The sequence below is a fragment of the Pristiophorus japonicus genome, chromosome 6, assembly GCF_044704955.1.
Source record: "Pristiophorus japonicus isolate sPriJap1 chromosome 6, sPriJap1.hap1, whole genome shotgun sequence".
In the NCBI taxonomy this organism is placed as follows: domain Eukaryota; kingdom Metazoa; phylum Chordata; class Chondrichthyes; family Pristiophoridae; genus Pristiophorus; species Pristiophorus japonicus.
This window is the reverse complement of record NC_091982.1, coordinates 47,084,349-47,105,980: the sequence shown is the minus strand read 5'-3', so window position 1 is coordinate 47,105,980 and position 21,632 is coordinate 47,084,349. Positions and strand designations below refer to the sequence as shown.

The window sequence follows — 21,632 nt, the reverse complement described above, 5'->3', positions numbered from 1 at the left end:
TTTAGAAGAATGAGAGGGGATTTCATAGAAACATAAAATTCTGATGGGATTGGACAGCAAGAATGTTCCCGATGTTGGGGAAGTCCAGAACCAGGGGTCAGTCTAAGGATAAGGGGTAGGCCATTTAGGACTGAGATGAGGAGAAACTTCTTCACTCAGAGAGTTGTTAACCTGTGGAATTCCCTGCCGCAGAGAGTTGTTGAGGCCAGTTCATTGGATATACTCAAGAGGGAGTTAGATATGGCCCTTACGGCTAAAGGGATCAAGGGGTATGGAGAGAAAGCAGGAAAGGGATACTGAGGTGAATAATCAGCCATGATCATATTGAATGGTGGTGCAGGCTCGAAGGGCCAAATGGCCTACTCCTGCACCTATTTTCTGTTTCTATGTATGTTTCTATGAAGAACGGTGACTCAGCCAAGGTACCAGAACATTGATTTCTCCCCCTCTCCAAAGGCAGTTTTCATTCCCCAACTTCAGAATGAGGAGAAAACTGGGGGTGGGAGGAAAGGGGCTCAAAGGAAGAAACGTTCACAATGCAGCATGGATTTCACAAGTACTATACACAAAGCTGGCAAAATGTCTGGACTCTGCTGTAACAGAGGACGTACGATCGCAGAGCCTGCATGATTACCTGAAATTAGTGGCTGGAGTTTTTTTTTCTAACAATCATGTAGAAATGTGCAACAAAAACTGAGCTGAAGGTGTGGCTGAGATAGCGAAGAACGTCTGAAAATTGCAACAAAAGAAAAGGATTTATTTAAGACTAATGTTCTCCGATTAAAATCTAGTTTTACAAAAAAAAAAATCATACTTCATTTTTTTCCTTCTTCATTATATCGCCTCCAGTGAAACTCTCTCAGAGTCAGACACTAAGTAGAGAATATCAAGTTGTAGTTTTCAATACTAAGCATGGCAGTGCTGAAGTCTTAGAAATGGCAGCACAAGAGGAGGACACTTGGCCCACCGCACATGTCCTGCTGACAGCTCATCAACTGGAGCCACTTACTCTAATTCTACTTCTATGCCCATATCCAGTATTCTCTTAAGCAAGTCCTTTACAATTATGCAGCTCCTTTTTAAATGATGGTTCTGATTTTGGGACTGTATTACAGGGGCAGACTGACCCCACCATCCCCCACCCCCCCCCGAAAAGGCTTGGGACTTTTGGGGGTTTTCGTGAACAAACAGGAGCACGGCACCAATATTATGGAACCATTTGCTCGATCTCCCACATGATGCGTTCGATATTTTTCTCAGTGCTCTGTGTCAACATTACTCCTGTAAGTGAATCCTTGTGCCTTCTGAACAGATGGACCTTATACATACAGTATCTGGTGATGTAGGGCTGCCCAGGCTTGAAGCAAAACTCTAACTTGCTCGCTGGAAAGCTGAAGCATGCTCACACTATCGGAGTGTGTGGCTTATACTATAATCTACGAATCGGGCTACTGAAAATAAAAACAGTAGCAATAGATCAAGGCCACCGATGTCTCTTGATTACAGAAAGTTTACAATTCCTTGGACATATAAATAAAAGGTGTCCACAAACAAAGACTTGTAGTGGAAGTTGAACCCACCCTCGGGGAGCTTCGGCACAGGCCCCCTCTCCACGGACTGTAGTACAGTACAACTGGAAGAGCTGATCAATGGGGTGAAGGTCATCATACCCAGTAGGCAAATGGTCGATGCCGGTGTTAATGCTCCACACGAGCCTCCTCCCACCCCTCTTCATATCCTTCTATTCCTTTCCCCCTCGTGTGCTAGCCTCCCCTGAAAAGCATCTACATTATTCGTCTCAACTACTCCTTGTGGTAGCAAGTTCCAGATTCTCACCACTCACTGGGTAAATAAGTTTCTCCTGAATTCCCTATTATTAGTGACTATCTTATATTTATGGCCCCTAGGCCCCAAGTTTCCACATGATTTGCTCCTGATTTTTAGGAGCAACTGGTGGAGAACGGAGTATCTTAGAAATCGCAATTCTCCACATTTAAGTTTTCTGCAGTTCTAGTCATGTAGAACAGTTTCACTTTGGAACAGAATTTTTTTCTCAAAAGGGGGCGTGTCCAGCCACTGACGCCCGATTTGAAAGTTTCCACAGTGAAAACGTACTCCAAACTAACTTAGAATGGAGCAAGTGAAGATTTTTGTAGGCCTGAAAAAATCTTGTCTACACATTAAAAAAAATCAGGCGCAGGTTACTAAATTAGGCGTCCGGAACGAGGTGGGGGGAGGGGAAGGGATGTCATTACATTCTACAATAAATCCTTAGTTATACTTGTACAAATATTTCCAACCTGAATAAAAATTTATAAGCAAAGAAAAGATTAAATAAACCATGTTCCTACCTGTGTGAAAGTGCTTCAGGCAGGGAGAAGGCTGCAGGAAGCCTCACAAGTTGAGGCAGCCGTTCCCGACGGCAGCGGGGGGGGAGGCAGTGAGGGCCCAACCGACGGCAGCGGGGGGAGGCAGTGAGGGCCCGACCGATGGCAGCGGGGGCAGGAGCGGGAGGCAGCAGTGAGAAGGCTGCAGGAAGCCTCAGAAGTTGAGGCAGCCATTCCCGATGGCAGGGGTGGGGGGGGGGGGGGGGAGGCAGTGAGGGCCCGACCGACAGCAGCGGGGAGGAGGCAGCCATTCCCGATGGCCGGGGGGAGGGGGGGGGGGGGAGAGGCAGTGAGGGCCCGACCGACAGCAGCGGGGAGGAGGCAGCCGTTCCCGATGGCGGGGGGGGGGGGGGGGGGGGAAGGCAGTGAGGGCCCGACCGACAGCAGCGGGGAGAAGGCAGCCGTTCCCGATGGCGGGGGGGGGGGGGGGGGGGGGAAGGCAGTGAGGGCCCGACCGACAGCAGCAGGGGGGGGGGAAGCAGGGAGGAGGCAGCCGTTCCCGACGGCAGGGGGGGTGGGGGGGGGCAGTGAGGGCCCGACCAACAGCAGCGGGGGGGAGGCAGTGAGAAGGCTGCAGGAAGCCTCAGAAGTTGAGGCAGCCATTCCCGACGGCTGGGGGGGGGGGGGGGGGGGGGGGAAGGCCCCCATGCCGTCGGTCGGGCCTGTCGGGAAACGGCTGCCTCAACTTCTGAGGCTTCCTGCAGCCTTCTCACTGCTGCAAGAAGTCTCAGTGCTGATGGCAATGTGGTTTTATTAAAAAATGTTAAAAACTGAACTACAAAATGGCCGATTGCCAATGTTTCCTTCACACTGCGCGTGCGCGAACGCTCCAACACGCACGCGCAGGGTTGCCGGCACGAAAAAACTCATTTAAATGGTATCCGCCCCCTCCTACTTACAAAATCGGCGCGAGTGGTAGGCTCCGCCCCCTGGGCGCCGCACCAAGCAGACATCGAGCTGCAAAGCGCTCGAGAATAGTGCGTTTTTTTTTCAGGCACAGTTTTCGGCGCGCAAAACGGGCGCCCAGCTCGGAAGGGCGCCTGTTTTGCCGTGTGTGGAAACTTGGGGCCCTAGTTTCTGAATCCCTTAAATGTGAAAACATCTCTGTCTACCCTATCAAATCCCTTCATCATTTTAAAGACCTCAGGTCGAAGGTAATTTCTCAGCCTTCTACAGCCAGGTAAACAATATTCAGTGATTCTGTCGCCTATATGGACTCATCTTGTCCAATCAGCAGCAACTCATTTGCCTTTGAAGTGACAGTTTACATACCTGACACTATCCACTTCAACATGGAGAAGACAAGTCAGCAGAGACACACACAGAAAGCCGAGAGATTCTCTCTTATCATGCAGTGAGCAAATTAAAGTGACTCTCAAAATCTCCTAATAGATATCTTTAAGACGTGAAGTGTAACAGATCTCTGTATCCGTCACAATTATGTGATCATCTCTGCCTGAATAGACACTTGTGGTAAAACATTCCATTTTAATGACCTGCTGTGAATTTGATTCTAAATGCCTCCTTCATAGTGATAATCCAGGAGGTCATGCCTCCCCTCATTACGGATACGCCAGCCAGCAGAAGCAAACTTTCATGGCTTACCTTTTCATTACTCATCCTCTTTTTTTAAAAAAACCTTTCAGAATTATTTTTAAAAGCCACCATTGTTTGAGCTTTTCTCCGTAACTAACCTCTCATTCTTGGTATCATCCAAGTGAATCTATACCAATGATTCTGATATCCTTTTGTAAGGGGCTGTCGAGAACTGCGCAATATACTCAACTATGGCCTAATCAATGTCTCGTACAAATTCTACATTACATCCTTGCTTTGAATTCAAAGGACAGAATAAATCTTCACTTAGAAAGACACGGATTATTCAAGGACAGACAGCACGGATTAGTTAAGGGAAGGTCGTGTCTGACTAACTTGATTGAATTTTGAGGGGAGGTAACCAGGAGGATCGATGAAGGCAAAGCGTATGATGTAGTATATATGGATTTTAACAAAGCTTTTAATAAGGTCCCACATGGCAGACTGGTCACAAAAGTAAAAGCCCTTGGGATCCAGGTCCGACTGGCAAGTTGGATCCAAAATTGGCTCAGAGGCAGGAAGCAAAGGGTAATGGTTGATGGATGTTTTTGTGACTGAAAGGCTATATCCAGTAGGGTTCCGCAGGGCTCAGTACTGGCTCCCTTGCTTTTTGTGGTATACATCAATGATCTAGACTTGAATATAGGGGGGTATGATTAAGAAGTTTGCAGATGATACTAAAATAGGCTGTGTGGTTGATAAAGAAGAAGAAAGCTGCAGGAAGATATCAATCAACTGGTCAGGTGGGCAGAACAGTGGCAAATGGAATTTAATCCAGAGACGTGTGAGGTAATGCATTTTGGGAGGGCCAACAAGGAAAGAGAATACACATTAAATGGTAGGATACGGAGAAATGTAGAGAAACAAAGAGACCTTGGAGTGCATGTCCACAGATCCCTGAAAGTAGCAGGCCAGGTAAATAAGGTGGTTAAGGCGGCATACGGAATGCTTGCCTTTATTAGCCGAGGCATAGAATACAAGAACGGGGGGGGGGCTATGCTTGAACTGTATAAAATACTGATTAAGCCACAGCTAGAGTATTGCGTGCAGTTCTGGTCACCGCATTACAGGAAGGATGTGATTGCGTTGGAGAGGATACAGAGAAGATTTACGAGGATGTTGCCGGGAGTGGAGACGGATTGGATAGGCTGGATTTGTTTTCATTGGAACAGAGGAGGCTGAGGGGATACCTCACTGAGATATATAAAATTATGAGGGGTCTAGATATAGTGGATAGAAAGGGCCTATTTCACTTAGCAGAGGGGTCAACAACCAGGGGGCATAAATTTAAAGTAATTGATAGAAGGTTTGGAGGAAATTTGAGGGGAAAATTTCTTCACACAGAAATGTGGGGGCTGTGGGGGTCTGGAACTCACTGCCTGAAAGGATGGTAGAGGCAGAAACCCTCACCATATTTAAAAAGTACTTGGATGTGCACCTGAAGTGCCGTAACCTGCAGGGTTACGGACCTAGAGCTGGAAAGTGGGATTAGACTGGATAGCCTCTTGTTGGCTGGCATGGATCCAATGGGCCGAAATGGCCTCCTTGCGTGCTGTAAACTTCTATGATTCTATGGTTCAATGCCCTATATACAAGGACAATCCAAAACAATATCTCTTACAAAGGCAATGCCTATAATAACTTGATTACATTTGTCAAAGGTGTCATCCAAGACTTGGAATGAACCCTGTTTTACTGAAGTATACCTCTCATGTGCAAGTGGCAAACTCAAGGACTTTCCTGGGATGTATAAATGCTCTCCTAAAGTAGTCTCCTGGATTTAAGTTGTACTCGAGTACATTATAGGATACATTGCACCGAGTACAGATCACTTAAATAATAAAAGCTAACAATACTTCAGGGATCCATTCATAGTCCAGTCCAACTCAATCCTAAATATGGCATTTAAAATACTTGAATTTCAAGACCTATCTCTGCCACATCCTTTTCTATTTGTAGGTTGTATATCTGAGGACACTATGCCCTCCACAGTTCATGTACATATTTTGTCAGTCACTCTGGACTTCAGCACATTACTTGTATCTCCCTTTCATTTCTTCCATCTCGGGCACTTTGCCCCCTAATCCCTACCCCAACCCACCATTACTCCTCTACCATTCTGCTTTCCGGTCACCGTCCCAGGCTTGAATCCTCCTTGAATAACCCATAATGCCTACCCCAACTGGGCCTCTCTTGGCATTCTTTGAAGGGTCCATCAAGACACCTGTCACTGCCTCATGAGCAGCAACTCCAACTGCCCCATTCCCTTCTCTCTGACCTTGCTATCGAGCAGGTCACTGGGTGCTAACCTGCTACTTAATGATCCTCTAATTTTTTGGGTGCGCGGCCTCTTTAACATTCCAATTATCGCAGGTGTGGTTTTTCCATTTAAAAGCCGGTGAGCCAGCCGCGTGGGACCTCCAGAGTGCATGCAGTTTTAACAGGATCACTGCTCCTACCTGTATTGCTCCCCCCCACCCACCACTGTCCTCATGGACACTACAAGTGGAATTAACAATCATCGTCTGTCTCCACATTGTCTGTTCACATGCCGACAAGATCATAGAATGACACAGCACAGAAGGAGGCCATTCGGCTCATCGTGCCCATGCTGTCCTTGCCATCCACGACCTGATTATGAGTCACTGAATTGACATCATGGCTTTGACTGAAATCTGGCTCACGGGTAGCAACACTTTGCCCCTTACTGAAGCCTCAATGCCTGGCTGTACTTATTATCTCCTGTCCCGCCCAAACCACCATGGTCGTGGTGCGGCGCTCATCACTAAAGCACAACATGGCATCTCGCCCTTCTCCTCTGGTAGTCTCCTCCTTCAAACACCTCACATTGATCCATCCTTTTCGCCTTTTCTTTAAAATCCTCATTGGCTATGGCTATCCCAAGACCCACCCCGAGATTTGCGCTGATATCTTCCATCCTTTCGTCCCCGAGTCTCTGCACTGAACAATCTCCCAATTTCAACCTCTGTCTTGGCTCCCCTTACCCGTTCGCCTTTGAATTCACTGCCCTCCCTAAACATCAACTCTTCTATGCATATTCATGGGCATTTCCTGGACCTTGGCCTCTCTACTCCCATAGTCTTCATTAAAGACAAAGCCATCTCCGACCATTTCTTGTAGCCCTCACCACCCACATCCCCGCAACCCCTTACAATCCCTCTTCCTTATGCGTACAGCTCAGAAAAAACTTCCAAGACACTTCCAACTACACCATCAAACTTCCAACTTCCTAATCTTCAGCTCCTCTATTCACCACGAGCCTACTGCAGCCTCCATCTGCTCAACCACGCCCCCTCCTTTGAAGCTCTTGTCCCCAGCAAAACCTTTACTCTCTCCCATCCTTTCTTTCCCCCGGTATGACCCCACATCTTCGCTCCAAGTTCAAGGGGCGCAGACATGAGTGTGTCTTGCACACTGGTTTTGCCATCCATCACCAGATCTGGCTGGATCACATCAAGTGCCATCAGGCCTCACACTCCTCTGCCAGAACCACCAATTACTTGGAACATTATGCACAACACATATTAAACCATCGGTTTAAACGCCTCTTCCTTGCTCCCTCCACCCTCTCTGCCCACAACGGGTGTGAGCAGCTCATGAATTTCTTGGTCACCAATATTTGAGATCATCTATTCAACTGCTTCCCCGTGCCCATAAAGCCAAATGTCCCACAAGGCTCCCCCCACCCAACTCTGAACCCACGTCATTCTCTACCATCTCCCTCACACTCACCCTGATCATGAGATCCATCTCCTGCTCCCTTAACCTCATTCCCACTAAACTGCTGCCCACCCAACTTCCCTTCCTGGGTCCCATGTCAGCTGACATTGTAAATGGTTCCCTCTCCTTAGGTAATATCCAACTCCCCATCATCACCCCTTCCCAAACAAACCATCCTAAACTACAAGCTGTGTCCCCATCTCCAACTCCCTTTCCTCTTAAACGTCCTTCAACATGTTGTCACTTCCCAAATTTGTGCCCACCTTTCCTGCAATTCTAGATCTGAATTTCTCCAATCAGGTTTCCACCCCTGACACAGTACCAAAACTGCCCCAACGAAAGTCACAAACTACAGTCCATCCTTTGTGACTGTGACCACAGTGCTTTGTCCTTCCTTGAGGTGACTCATCCTTTAATTATCCTTCACTCCCTCACTGTGGGGAAGTGAATTGTGAGGAGGACCCAAAAAATCTGCAAAGGGATATAGACAGGCTAAGAGAGTGGGCAAAAACTTGGCAGATGGAGTATAATATGGAAAAATGTGAGGTTATTCACTTTGGCAGAAAAAATAGAAAAGCAAATTATAATTTAAATGGAGAAAAATTGCAAAGTGCTTCAGTACAGAGGGACCTGGAGGTCCTTGTGCATGAAACACAAAAACTTAGTATGCAGGTACAGCAAGTAATCAGGAAGGCAAATGGAATGTTGGCCTTTATTAAAGAGGGATAGAGTATAAAAGCAGAGAAGTCCTGCTGCAACTGTACAGGGTATTGGTGAGGCCACATCTAGAGTACTGCGTACAGTTTTGGTCTCCGATTTTAAGGAAGGATATACTTGCATTGGAGGCTGTTCAGAGAAGATTCACTAGATTGATTCCGGAGATGAGGGGGTTGACTTATAAAGATAGATTGAGTAGGTTGGGCCTCTACTCATTGGAGTTCAGAAGAATGAGAGGTGGTCTTGAAACATATAAGATAATGAGAGGGCTCGACAAGATGGATGCAGGAGAGCATATTTCCACTCATAGGGGAAACTAAAACTAGGGGACATAGTCTCAGAATAAGGGGCTGCTCATTTTAAACTTAGATGAGAAGGAATTTTTTCTCTCAGAGCATTGTAAATCTATGCAATGCTCTGCCCCAGAGAGCTGTGGAGGCTGGGTCATTGAATATACTTAAGGCGGAGATAGACAGATTTTTGAGCAATAAGGGTGTAAAGCGTTATGGGGAGCGGGCAGGGAAGTGGAACCGAGTCCATGATCAGCTCAGCCATGATCTTATTGAATGGCGGAGCAGGCTCGAGGGGCCAAATGGCCTGCTCCTATTTCTTATGTATCCACATGATCCTTGTAGGGAGTCATCTCACCTCCCCACAGTACTGCACGAAGATATGCTGAAACAAAAAATAGGAACAAAACCAAAGTAATAGGAGTAAAAGGGGTCCGTGTACATGATAGAGAATGTCCAGGTTTGTTATGTTTGAGCCACGGTAAAGAGCAACTTTGAGCCACTCAGAAATGCCAACACAATAACAATGCTGAGCCCGCACTGGCAAACGTACCTCTGCATTATAATCATCTGAAGGGTATGGAGTGCCACTGGAATAATACTGACATCTCCCCGCATGGAACGGTCTGATATCCTGCAGCAAAAGGAAAAAAAGCATTACTATTCAACATTTTATAAGGCAACTGAGATCTGCTTCACTCTCTGCACTGAAAACAGACAAGATTTTGAAGAGCAAATTTAAATTTTAACAACTGTATCAAAGCTTAACACTTTTATTGAACCAGTTAGAAAGTCTCACATTGTAGAGTGAAGGGTCTACGCTGGGCAATAGGGCATTATCCCAAATGTGACGAGTTCACGGTTGGCACGAATATTCGGAATTCTGGGGCACTGACATTCGGCACAGATCGGAGTCCTTCAACCTTAGCATTGTTCAGGGGCTCCTACGCCCAAATTGGAGGGGGGGGGGGGAAGAGGGGGAGGGAGGGGGAGGGGGAGGGGGAGGGAGGGCCAGAGTGGGGTGAAACATGCTTCAAGGCCCCACATAAAACAAACCATGTGCCTTCAACACTTGTATTTCCTTCAGGCTGTTGTGTGCTGATGGGGTTATCTGTTCCAAGAGTGAAGTAACGGAGTATACAGTAACAGATTAGGTTCCAAGACCACGTCTTGCTGTGCATCCAGTAGTTTGCACATGTCATAAGCTTATATTTAAGATCTGTTTTTGAGTGGTCAGCTGTTTTGAAACTGCTGGTCAGCTCTTGCTAGTTATTTTTAGGTTGGCATTTATATTTTCCACTTTTTGCATCCAGCACACCCTGGTCAGATACAGCTCAGCTTAGATGCAGGCACTTTAAAGCTCTCTCAATACTGTGCCATAATACAGCTCAACTCCTAACTCAGTAAAGAATCCTCAATGGCACCGATAGGGCAGCCACTGACAGTCCAGCCAGATTGTTAATTTAGCGCGATTTGGCAACTGGATCGAGATTGCAATTTAATTATGCTTTGGTTCCTCGCCGTCACAGAAGAGACTATCCCATCAATGGGGCATAACCTTAAAATTAGAGCTAGGCTGTTCAGGGCTGATGTCAGAAAGCACTCCTTCACAGAGGGTAGTGGAAATCTGGAACTCGCTCTCAAAAAGCTGTTGAGGCAAAGGGTCAATTGAAAATTTCAAAACGGAGATTGATAGGCAAGGCTACTGAGGATTACGGAACCAAGACAGTATATGGAGTTAAGAGACAGATGAACCATCATCCATTTGAATGGCCAACTCCTGTTCCTATCAGCCTGAACTAGATTCAAACCTAGTTCCCAAACAGTAGCGCTAAATCTGGTACATCACTCATCCCCTCGTAATAAGTATCACTTTGTAAAGTCAGCTAGGAATGGACAATAATTATTGGTCTTGCCAGTGACGCCCACATCCTGAGTATTAATAGAAGAGTATTTGTAAATTAAGCAGCAATTTCTCAATAAGCAAGTTTAGCTCAGAATAAAACCCAGCTTCTCAGTATACGAAAGCTGTAAGCAATGTTTGATCTTGAGAATCAAACTGCATGGCCCATTAAGCACATCTGTTTCAGTTCAGTTAAAGATTGAATGATCTCTGTAGTCAAAATGACAAGCAAAGCAGATGCAACTCAATGCAGTAATCAGTGTAAAAAGTTGCCAGCTGTTTCTTTGCAGCGTTGGGAGGATAGGTGTCCTTACTTATAATTTACAGCACAGAAACAGGTCATTCAGCACAACAGGTCTGCGGAGGAGCGGGAAGGTCATGGCGGAATTGCGACGAGTGATCGGGGTGGAGGAGTGGTGGGTGATCGTGGCGGAGGAGCGGCGAGAGTTCGTGGTCGCAGGTGCGGCGAGAGCTCGTGGCGGAGGAGTGGCAAGAGCTCGTGGTCGGAGGTGCGACAAATGTTTGTGGCGGAGGAGCGGTGAGAGATCGTGGTGGAGGTGCGGCGAATGAGGGTACGGGGCCCAGCAGAGCCGAGGGCCCAGGGGCAGTACGGGCCAGCCCACACTGCGATGTGTGTGTGCACTAGGTCCATGCAGCAGAGCAGGTCTCCAGTCGTCCTAGTTAACCCTTGCCACTGGATAAAGGCTCAGCTCTGTCAGGCCCATGTGGTGACTAATGTGCAACGGTCACCATACGTTAAATAAAATCCACACACGGGCATCTTCCACCCCCTCAATTGAAGTTCAGGACTGGAACATCAGGGCCTTCATTGAAACATCTGTGAACTCATGTGGAAGCAAGTCATCCTCGTTCAAGGGACCACCTATGATGATCTATGGTGTTTATGCTCCACATGAGCCTCCTCCCACCTTACTTCATCTCATTCCATCAATTTACTCCTCAAAATAATAGGATCTACAATATTAAATGTCAGATTCACTGATTTATTAAGCATACAATAATTAAACATACACTGAATAGCAGCCGCTTAAGATAAAAACTTGCTAGTTTTAGCCGGAGAATTCGAACATATTACACTTTCGAGCTCAGTTGTACAGGTTGATCAGACCTTAATCGAATGCTACAGTATCTGCTCCAACGACCACTTTTGATAGCTTTTTTCCACCACCCCTTCTACATGACAAACCACACATTTCTGAATTATCCAGTACATCTCCATAACTTTAACAAACTTGTCCCTTATTAATAATTTTAGTTTTAACAAGTTCTTTTTGCATGGACCTGTAAAATTCCCCAACTTTCTCTCTCGGGTAGGTGCTTATCTTCAAGGCTTCAAGGCATTCTAATGCATGAACAAAGGGAGGGTGTCTGCTTGTACATAGTCACTGGAATGTCTTTTGATTAAGTTTATTGTCTATTACTTTGTCAGTTATTATTCGACAGTTCAGTGGTCACGGCATCAAAATTGACTTATACTTTCTTGCTTAACCGGTAAAAGCTAAAGGTGACTATTACTGCAAAATAAAAGGGAAATCAATAGCAGCATAACATTAGCAGACTTCAGACATTCTGATTAACTCTTGCCTTACAACAGCACAAATACTAAATACAAAAGTACTGCCGTCAATATCGCTTCAGGCCGCAGGGTTGCTGCTGCAGTGCAAATTGATCTCAAATTTCTCCCTATGTACTGTTGAACACAGGGAGGCAATACATAATATAAGAAATAGGAGCAGGAGCAGGCCATTTTGCCCCTCGAATCTGCTGCGCCATTCAATAAGATCATGGCTGATCTTGCACTATCCCCATATCCCTTGATTCCCTTAATATCCAAAAATGTATCGATCTCCGTCTTGAATATGCTCAACAACTGAACTTCCACAGCCCTCTGGAGTAGAGAATTCCAAAGATTCACAATCTTCTGAGTGAAGAAATTTCTAAATAGTCCTAAATAGCCAATCCCTTATTCGGAGACTGCGACCCCTGGTTTTGGACTACTCAGCCAGGGGAAAAATCCTCCCTGCATCAACCCTCTCAAGCCCTGGAAGAATTTTGTAGGTTTCAATGAGATCACCTCTCATTCTTCTAAACTCTAGAGAATATAGGCCTAGTCTATTCAATCTCTTCTCATAGGACAATCCCCCCATCCCAGGAATCAGTCTGGTGAACCTTCGCTGCACTCTCTCTATGGCAAGGTAACAATTTAATTTCAAGTACAGATTTCAACCAATAAAACAGTTGCCAGATTAGAAGCAATTATGTAAACATGAATTAATATTATATATGGCACAATAAACACCCATGAGCCAATAATTCAACCAGGACAACTTATATGGTCCTAGCAGAAATTTTCATGTGATCATACTCAGCATGCTACAGAAAAATGTGAATTAAAATTCAAAATGTTATAAATTAACTGAAACATTTGAAACAAAATTAGTACTGTAAAGTCCTGTCCCTGCATAGTCTACGTGCACCCGCGACCACGGTTTGGTGTGCCAGGGCCAGGGGCTCAGGTGGGCCTCCCTGGGGGCATTACTGAGTTGGGCACAAATGGTGCACCGCCGGACGCAGAGCTCCAAGTCCGTGTCAATGCCAGGCCACCAGACGTAGGATTTGGCTATGGCCTTCATGAGAACGATCCCCGGGTGCTCGCGGTGGTGCTCCCGGACAAATGCCTACTCGGCTGCCCCACATCAGGCAGTCTGCCTGTAGTGACAGCTCATCCATGCGCCTATGGAAAGGTTTGATCTCCTCGGGGCAGGCATCGCGAGCCTCTGCCCAGTTACCAGTTAAGACACATCTTTTTACTAGGGATAATGTGGGGTCGCTGGTCGTCCAGGCTCTGATTTGGCGAGCCGTCATGGGCGAACCTGTGGACTCAAAAGGCATTGATTGCCATAACTATCTCACAGTCCTGTTCGTCAGACTCTTCCGTGGTCGCCAGGGGTAGCCTGCTAAGTGCGTCGGCACAATTATCTGTGCCTGGTCTGTGCCTCATGGTGTAATCTTAAGAGGCCAGTATGAGTGCCCACCGTTAAATTCGTGCCGAGGCGTTGGCATTTATTGCCTTGCTCTCAGATAGTAGGGACGTGAGGGGCTTGTGGTCAGTTTCTAACGCGAACTTGGCCCCGAAAAGGTATTGTTGCATCTTTTTGACACCGTACACGCACGCGAGCGCCTCCTTCTCCACTATTCCGTACCCGCGCTCCACCCGTGAAAGTGATCTGGAGGCATAAGCTATGGGTTGTAATTTACCCGCACTATTGACATGTTGTAAAATGCATCGGACCCTGTACGCTGATGCATCACATGTAAGAACTAGCTTTTTACCTAGATCAAAGAAAGCCAAAACACTGTTGGAACACAGAAGGTTGCGTGCCTTATTGAAGGCACGTTCCTGGACGTCCCCCCAAAACCAATCGCACCCCTTTCTGAGTAGCACGTGGAGAGGCTCCAGCAGCGTGCTTAAGTTCTGCATAAAGTTCCCAAAGTAATTGAGCAGCCCGAGAAAGGCGCGCAGTTCTGAGACATTCTGGGGCCTGGGTGCCAGGTGAATTGCTTCGGTTTTGGACTCTGTTGGGCGGATTCCATCAGCGGCAATCCTTCTGCCCAAAAATTCAACCTCGGGTGCGAGAAACAGGCACTTGGATTTCTTAACTCTTTGGTCTACCCGATCCAACCACTTTAGTACTTCCTCCAAATTGCAGAGATGGGAGTCGGTGTCCCTGCCCATGATAAGTATGTCGTCTTGAAATACAACCGTCCCCGGGATGGACTTGAGCAGACTCTCCATGTTGCGCTGAAATATAGCAGCTGCCAACCTGATGCCGAATGGGCATTGATTGTACATGAAAAGGCCTCGATGTGTGTTGATGGTGGTGAGTAGCTTAGACTCGTCGGTCAATTCTTGCATCATATACGCAGATGTGAGATCTAGTTTTGAGAAAAGTTTTCCTCCAGCCAATGTGCCAAATAAGTCCTTCGCTGTGGGCAGCGGGTATTGGTCCTGTAGGGAGACTCTGTTTATGGTAGATTTGTAGTCCCCACAGATTCCTACAGATCCATCAGGCTTCATGATTGCGACGATGGGACTTGCCCAGTCGCTAAATTCCACGGGTGAGATAATGCCTTCCCGCAGAAGCCTGTCCAGTTCATGTTCAATCTTTTCCCTCTAGCCTTGTGATGGACCGGTCTAGCATCCTGTGTGATGTAGATTTTGACTTTAGCCGCTTTGAAGGTGCCCACACCTGGCTGAAAGAGATGTTCAAATCGACTTAGAACTGTTGAGCAGGAGGTCCGTTCCTCTGACGACATGGTGTGAACATCATCCCATTTCCAGTTTAGTTTTGCCAGCCAGCTTCTCCCCAGCAGTGCTGGGAGATCTCTGGGGACAATCCACAGGGGAAGTCAGTTCACTGTCCCTTTGTGTGTGACTGAGAGCATGGCGCTGCCAAGGACTGGGACGATTTATTTGGTATAGGTCCTTAGTTTGTTGTCGACCCTTGTGAGCTTTGGTCTGTCTCTTTTGTGTGGCCACAGCTGTTCAAATTGTTGAGCGCTCATGAGAGATTGACTCGCTCCCGTATCCAGCTCGGGTGACGGGTATCCCATTGAGTAGGACCCTCATCATTATTGGAGGCGTCTTGTTGTAAGAGCAGTGGCCATTGATCGTGTTGACCCACTGTACCTCCGTGTCCTGGGTACTGTCCCCACCGTCTTCTGGTCTGCTTTCCGACTCTTCCGATTCATATTCCAGCCGAGCTGCCATTTTTCTGCAGATGCAGGCCAGATGCCCTGTATAGTCGCAGTTTCTGCAAACAGCATGCTGAAATCGACACCCCCTTGATGAGTGCCTTCCCCCACATCTCCAGCACAGACCGCTTCCATTGTTTCCAAAGGATGAACTGCGTCTGGCTGATCTCTCAAGCTTCTCTCAGTTTGTAGTTGATTGCTCGCATTGTGGGTTGATGAGGTGTGAACGGCCGTTCATGTGGCCCTTGATGGCTTCTGGCACCACTGCCTGCTGTTGAGGCCTGCTCTCCTGCCTTTGTCTGTGTGTGGGGGTAGCGGCTTGTTTCACGCTGTGAACCCCTTGTCCGCTGTTTCGTTAGTTGTCGTACCCGCAGTGTAGATCAACCTAGTTTCTTCTTCTCCTGCCAAAAATGTCTGTGCAACCAGTGCTGCTGCCTCTAAGGTCAAGTTCTTGGTCTCTAAGCTTTCGGAATATGCCTGCGTGGCCTATTTCCTCAATAAAAAAGTCTCTCAGTACTTCTCTCCTTAGTTGATCAGAGAACTCACAAGCTAGCCAACCTCCGAAGTTCCGCCACGAAGTCGGGTATGCTCTGGCCCACACAGCGTCTGCAGTTGTAGAACCTGTGTCTGGCCATGTGTAGGCTGCTCACTGGCTTCAGGTGGTCTCTTACCAGTGTGCTCAGCTCCTCAAACGACTTGCTTGCTGGTTTCTCAGGTGCCAGCAGGTCCTTCATTAAGGCGTATGTTTTCGAGCCACAGCTGGTCAAGAGATGGGCTCTTCTCTTGTCTGCTTTATCGTCGCCCAACCAGTCTTTGGTTACGAAGCTTTGCTGGAGCCTTTCTATAAAGTCCTCCCAATTATCTCCAGCATTGTATTTTTCATCTGAGTCGTTGGTCGCCATTCTGTGGATTCTGTAATCCCATCCTCGTCACCACTGTAAAGTCCTGTCCCTGCAGTACAGATTCACACGAGGCACATACTAAAGTCAAGGTCACTCAGGACCTGCACCTTTATTACACAGCTCTCGAATGCCACACTTGCCTGAGACCTGTCCTTATATACCTGTCTGGGACAGGTATCCAGTGTCTTCTGCAAGTGCACCCCTGGTGGTAAGGTAAGCTTGTGGTTACAGGTCATCTCTAGTTACAGTCATGCATAGCATGGTAAGATAGTTATGTACAGTAGTGTGCGATACATGACAAGTACAATGTTGTTGTTGTTGGTTAAACAGACCTCTACCTGCGGAGGCTGAACGCCAACTCTCCGACACCTCCTCCTACCTCTCCCTGGACCAGTACCCCATCACCAAACATCTAGGCATTGTTCTGGAGAACTTACCTCCCTCCGCCCCTCCAGTCAACCCCACCCTGCACAGCCCGCTTCTATCTCCTTCCCAAGATTCACAAACAGGACTGCCCTGGGAGACCCACTGTTTCAGCCTGTTCCTCCTCCTACTAAACTTATTTCTTCCTATCTCGGCTTTATTTCTTCTCTCCTTGTTCAGTCTCTTCCCATGACCTCCACCACTTTTAATCGTTTCCAGTTTCCTGGCCCAACCCGTCTCCTTTTCACTATCGACACCCAGTCCCTCTAAGCCTCCATCCCTCACCAGGACCGCCTGCCCCCAGTCCCCATCCACTACCACCTTCTTCCGTCTGGCTGAACATCTCCTTTAACGCCACTGATTTCCTCCAAATAAGAGAGGTCACTATGGGAACCCCTATGCGTCCAAGCTATCTATGCCTGCCTCTTCATGGGATACGTGGAACATTCTTTGTTCCAGTCCCATCTCCACCTCTTTTTCCAGTACATTGACAACTGCATCAGTGCCGCTTCCTGCTCTGGCCCAAACTGGAAAATTTCCTCAACTTTGCTTCCATTTTCCACCCCTCCCTCAGTTTCACCTGGTCCATCGCCACCTCGTCCTTTCCTTGACTTCTCTGTCTCCATTTCTGGGGATTGGCTGTCGACCAATATCCACTATAAGCCCACTGACTCCCACAGCTACTTTCATTACACTTCCTCCCACCCCGCTTCCTGTAAGGACTCTATTCCATTCTCTCAGTTTTTCCATCTCTGTCGCATCTGTTCTGACGATGCCACCTTCCACCCGAGAGGGCAGACCTTAGTTTAATGTCTCCTCTGAAAGACGGCACCTCCGCCAGTGCAATACTCCCTCAGCACTGCACTGAAGTATCAGCCTAGATTATGTGCTCAAGTCTATAAACTGAGGCTTGAACCCATGACCCTTCTGACTCATAAGCAATTGTGATACTACTGAGCCAAGGCTAATCAGGAAGGAGTTAAATGTCAATAAAGAGAGAATTGTTAAGTGTGAAGTGGGACTCGAGAGGAGAAACTTGTGTGTAAATAGAGGATAACTAGAAATAAACAAGTATTTTGTTTGTGTTTACAGAAGAACAGGATTATGGGGAGAAAGCAAATTCTGAATTGATTAAAAGCAAGATGAGAGATATAATGAATTTAAGGAACGAATTAGAGAAGTTCGTTCATCTAAACGGAGGACAAAGTGCTGGGACCTGATGGGATACATCAAGGATCCTGAGGGAAATGGAGGGGGTGGAATAACAGAAACCCAAAGAATTATATTTCATGGTTCTATTGAAAGTAGATGTGTGCTGGAGCATGGGAGAGCGGAAAGCAGCCCACATGGAATTCAGATAGGAAGATCATGCATGAGTGAGTTCTTCGAGGAGGTGACGGATATGGTGGATGGGAGAAATGCAGTGGATGTGATCTCCTTGGACATTCAGAAAGCTTTTCACAAGGTACCACACAGGGGCCTGTTGGGGAAGATTAAGAGATATGGAATTAGAGGAGAAGCGCAAATTTGATTTGTAGGGAGAAAAGAGCAAGCAGGAGTTAAGGGCAGTTTCTGAGTGGTTTGAATGTGGGTAATGGTCTCCTGCATGGCTTTGTTCTGGGACTGCTTCTACTCGCCGTGTATTTCAATGACTTTGATATACAGCTACGGGGAGTGGTGTCTAAATTTGCAGACGATACTAAACTAGGGGCAAAAATAAATCAGTCAGAGGACCAAAGGAAACTGCAAAGGGATATTGACAAGATGGTGGAATAGGCAAAAGAGGAGTAGATTGAATTCAATGTCAATAAATGTCAGGTGGTCTACTTTGGTAAAAAGAATAAAAGTAATAATTATACGTTGACTGGGGGAAAGCTGGGTGATGTGGAAGAGGGAAAGGATTTGGGGGCTCAGATTCATAAGAGGTAGGTATTAGGCAGTCCCTCGTATCGAGGATGACCCACTTCCACACCAAAAAAGGATGAGTTCACAGGTGTTTCAATGAGGGGGCTGACTTTCTAGGTCCTGAACTACACATTGAAGGGTGGAAGGTGCCTGTGCATGGATTCTTTTAATGTGGGATGGCCATTGCACACCAGCCACCACACGGGCTTGACAGAGCTAGGTCTTGATCCAGCGGCAAGGGTTAACCAAGACGACTGGAAACCAAGCTCTGCTGCACAGATCCAGTGCGCACACATGCTCCTACTATCCATAGATCGCAGTGTGGGCTGGCCCGTGCTGCCCCTGGGCCCTCGCCTCTTCTGGGCCCCGAATTCGCCTCTCCTGGGCCCCGATCAAAAATGGAGCAGTTAGTAACAGGACATCAATTAGTCTCATAAGACATTAAAGGCAGCTCCTCAAATTGATAAGTCCATAAAAAGACGAAGGAATTCTGGGTTATATTGCAGTAAGTTTAGAATATAAAAGTCAAGGTGTGATGGTATATCTATATAAAACTTTAGAAAGAATACAGTTGGGAGTACCGTATCAGAAGGATATTGAGCTAATAGAGAGGGTACAGTCCAGATTCACCAGGATGCTGTAGAGTATGAGGAATTACAAATATGAAGATTTGAAAAACTGGGATGGTTTTCAGCAACGTGTATTTATATAGCGCCTTTAACGTAGTGAAACATCCCACGGTGCTTCACAGGAGCATTATGGGACAAAATATGTGTGACATCAAGCCGCATAAGTAGAAATTAGAGCAGATGACCAAAAGCTTGGTCAAAGATGTAGGTTTTAAGAAGCATCTTAAAAGGAGGAAAGAGACGTAGAGAGGCTGAGAGATTTAGGCAGGGAGTTCCAGAGCTTTGGGCCTAGGCAACAGAAGGCATGGCCACCAATGGTTGAGCGATTATAATCAGGGATGCTCAAGAGGGCAGAATTAGAGGAGCGCAGACATCTCGGGGGGTTGTGAGGCTGAAGATTACAGAGATAGGGAGGGGCAAGGCCATGGAGGGGTTTGAAAAGGATGGGAATTTTGAAATCGAGGCGTTGCTTAACCGGGAGCCAATTTGGTCAGTGAGCACAGGGATGATGGGTGAACAGAACTTAGTGCGAGTTAGGACACGGGCAGCCAAGATTTGGATCATCTCAAGGTTATGTAGGGTAGAATGTGGGAGGCCAGCCAGTGCAACAAAAGGAGATTATGGGTCGATTCAATAGAGGTGTTTAAAATTATGAAGGGGAGGTGCGAACCAGAATAGATAGAAACAAACTTTCCAGTGATGGAGGCATCCTGACCAAGGATACATAGATACAAGAGTAAATGCAAGTATTTTAGGACAGAGAGCAGGTGAAATGTTTTCTTTTACACATAGGGTTGTGAGGCACTACCAGAGTTAGTGATTCAGGCAGAGGCCATGGCAACTTGAAGAATAGGATCAGTATACGGTTGAAGAAAAGGGGAATAAGCTGAAATGAGAACAGAGCAGGCACATGGGATTATGCTGCAATGTGTGGAGGATAAACACCAACACAGACTGGTTGGGCTGAATGGCCTGCTTTAGTGTTGTTATTCTCTGTAACTAGGAAAAAAGGAGGAATATCTGCATTGTGAACTTCCCCATGGATGCCGTCCAATGGCACTTCAAGATCGACCAACACTGTCCAAGCAGCAATTCCTTTCTTCTCACCCCAAAGATGCCATGTCCACCAAGCATCCCGGCCGGAAACGCAAGGCATTGGTCCAACGCTAATGAATTCAGCAGAGGCGGAGATACAAACGGGTGACCATGGGAGTGGGAGTTCAGCACTAAGGCTAACGATTTGAAAGCCAACAGATCCCTCCAGTGCGTTGTTTATTAATTGACACTCCTGCGACTGTATTAATGGTCCACAGTAAATAGTGGAGAAAGATCAGGGAGTGGAAATTCGATCTGTCGTCGCCTCAGTTTGCATCCCAGAGGAGCGCTAATGGTGGCGGAAAGAATTTCTGGGCGGGCGGGCAGCCAGTTTCCAGCGCCCCGCCGAGACATTCGGTGTTGGATTTGCGGAGGCGCGGAGCAGTGCCGCAAGGGGGAGTCGGGCCGGTGTGCAACGCCCGTGGTAGCGACACCATTTTGAAATTTGTTTTCTGGGGGACCTGTAGTGCCTCGGAGCACCCTACTGGGACCGCCTGGGAAAGCGGGCGGTCTGAGCTGTGAGGGAAGCAATGTCTACCCGAGGGAAGTGTGATTATTTTTTATTTTTGCGATTTTGTGGCATCAGTAAGGTATTGGAAATGATTTCGGTGATTTTTTTTTGCCGATTAGGGCGTTCCGAGACCGGCTCTTTAGCTCAATTGCTCAGCTGGCCATGCGCCCTACGAGAGGTGTGAAACAGCTCCTTAACGCTCCGCCCCACACTCTGGGCCCAGCTGATGAATTTTGCAGCTCCAGATGCAAACCATTTCCCGTCGCAAAATTTACCGCCCGCCGCCATTGGTGCCTCAAAATGGGCGGTACCGAATTTCCATCCCCAGGTCTTTATACCGAAGCAACTAAGCAGGCAGTGTGTGTGTGTGTGCGTGAAGGGCTGCACTGTATGCTAGGAAGACAGAGTCAAACTGTTCAGATCAAAGAGTTTCTTTGAGAAAGATTTGTTTGAATAAAACAGAAAACAATGCATCTATAAAATAGGTGTATGCAAGCAGTTTTTTTTGTTGGTCTCGGCTCTCAAATAAAATTAGGGAATATGCAAAGGCAAGATACAGTGTAGATGCTGAGAGATTGTTTCCCCTGGCTGGAGTGTATAAACTAGGGGGCATAATCTCATAAGGTGTCGATCATTTAGGACTGAGATGAGGAGGAATTTCTTCACTCAGAGGGTTGTGAATCTTTGGAATTCTCTACCCCAAAGGGTTGTGGGTGCTGAGTCGTTGAGTATATTCAAGGCGGAGATAGATAGATTT

At 47.0% G+C, this 21,632-nt stretch overlaps 1 protein-coding gene across 3 annotated transcripts in view; it reads right to left on the bottom strand.

Annotated features, from left to right (window-relative positions):
• tmem255a (transmembrane protein 255A) overlaps positions 1–21,632 on the bottom strand; it is a 91,494-nt gene that overhangs the window by 49,668 nt on the left and 20,194 nt on the right. For all 3 annotated transcript variants that reach the window (XM_070882818.1, XM_070882820.1, XM_070882819.1), the window contains exon 5: positions 9,285–9,365. In XM_070882818.1, the coding sequence (XP_070738919.1) occupies positions 9,285–9,365 (81 nt within the window). The remainder of the gene's footprint in view (positions 1–9,284; positions 9,366–21,632) is intronic.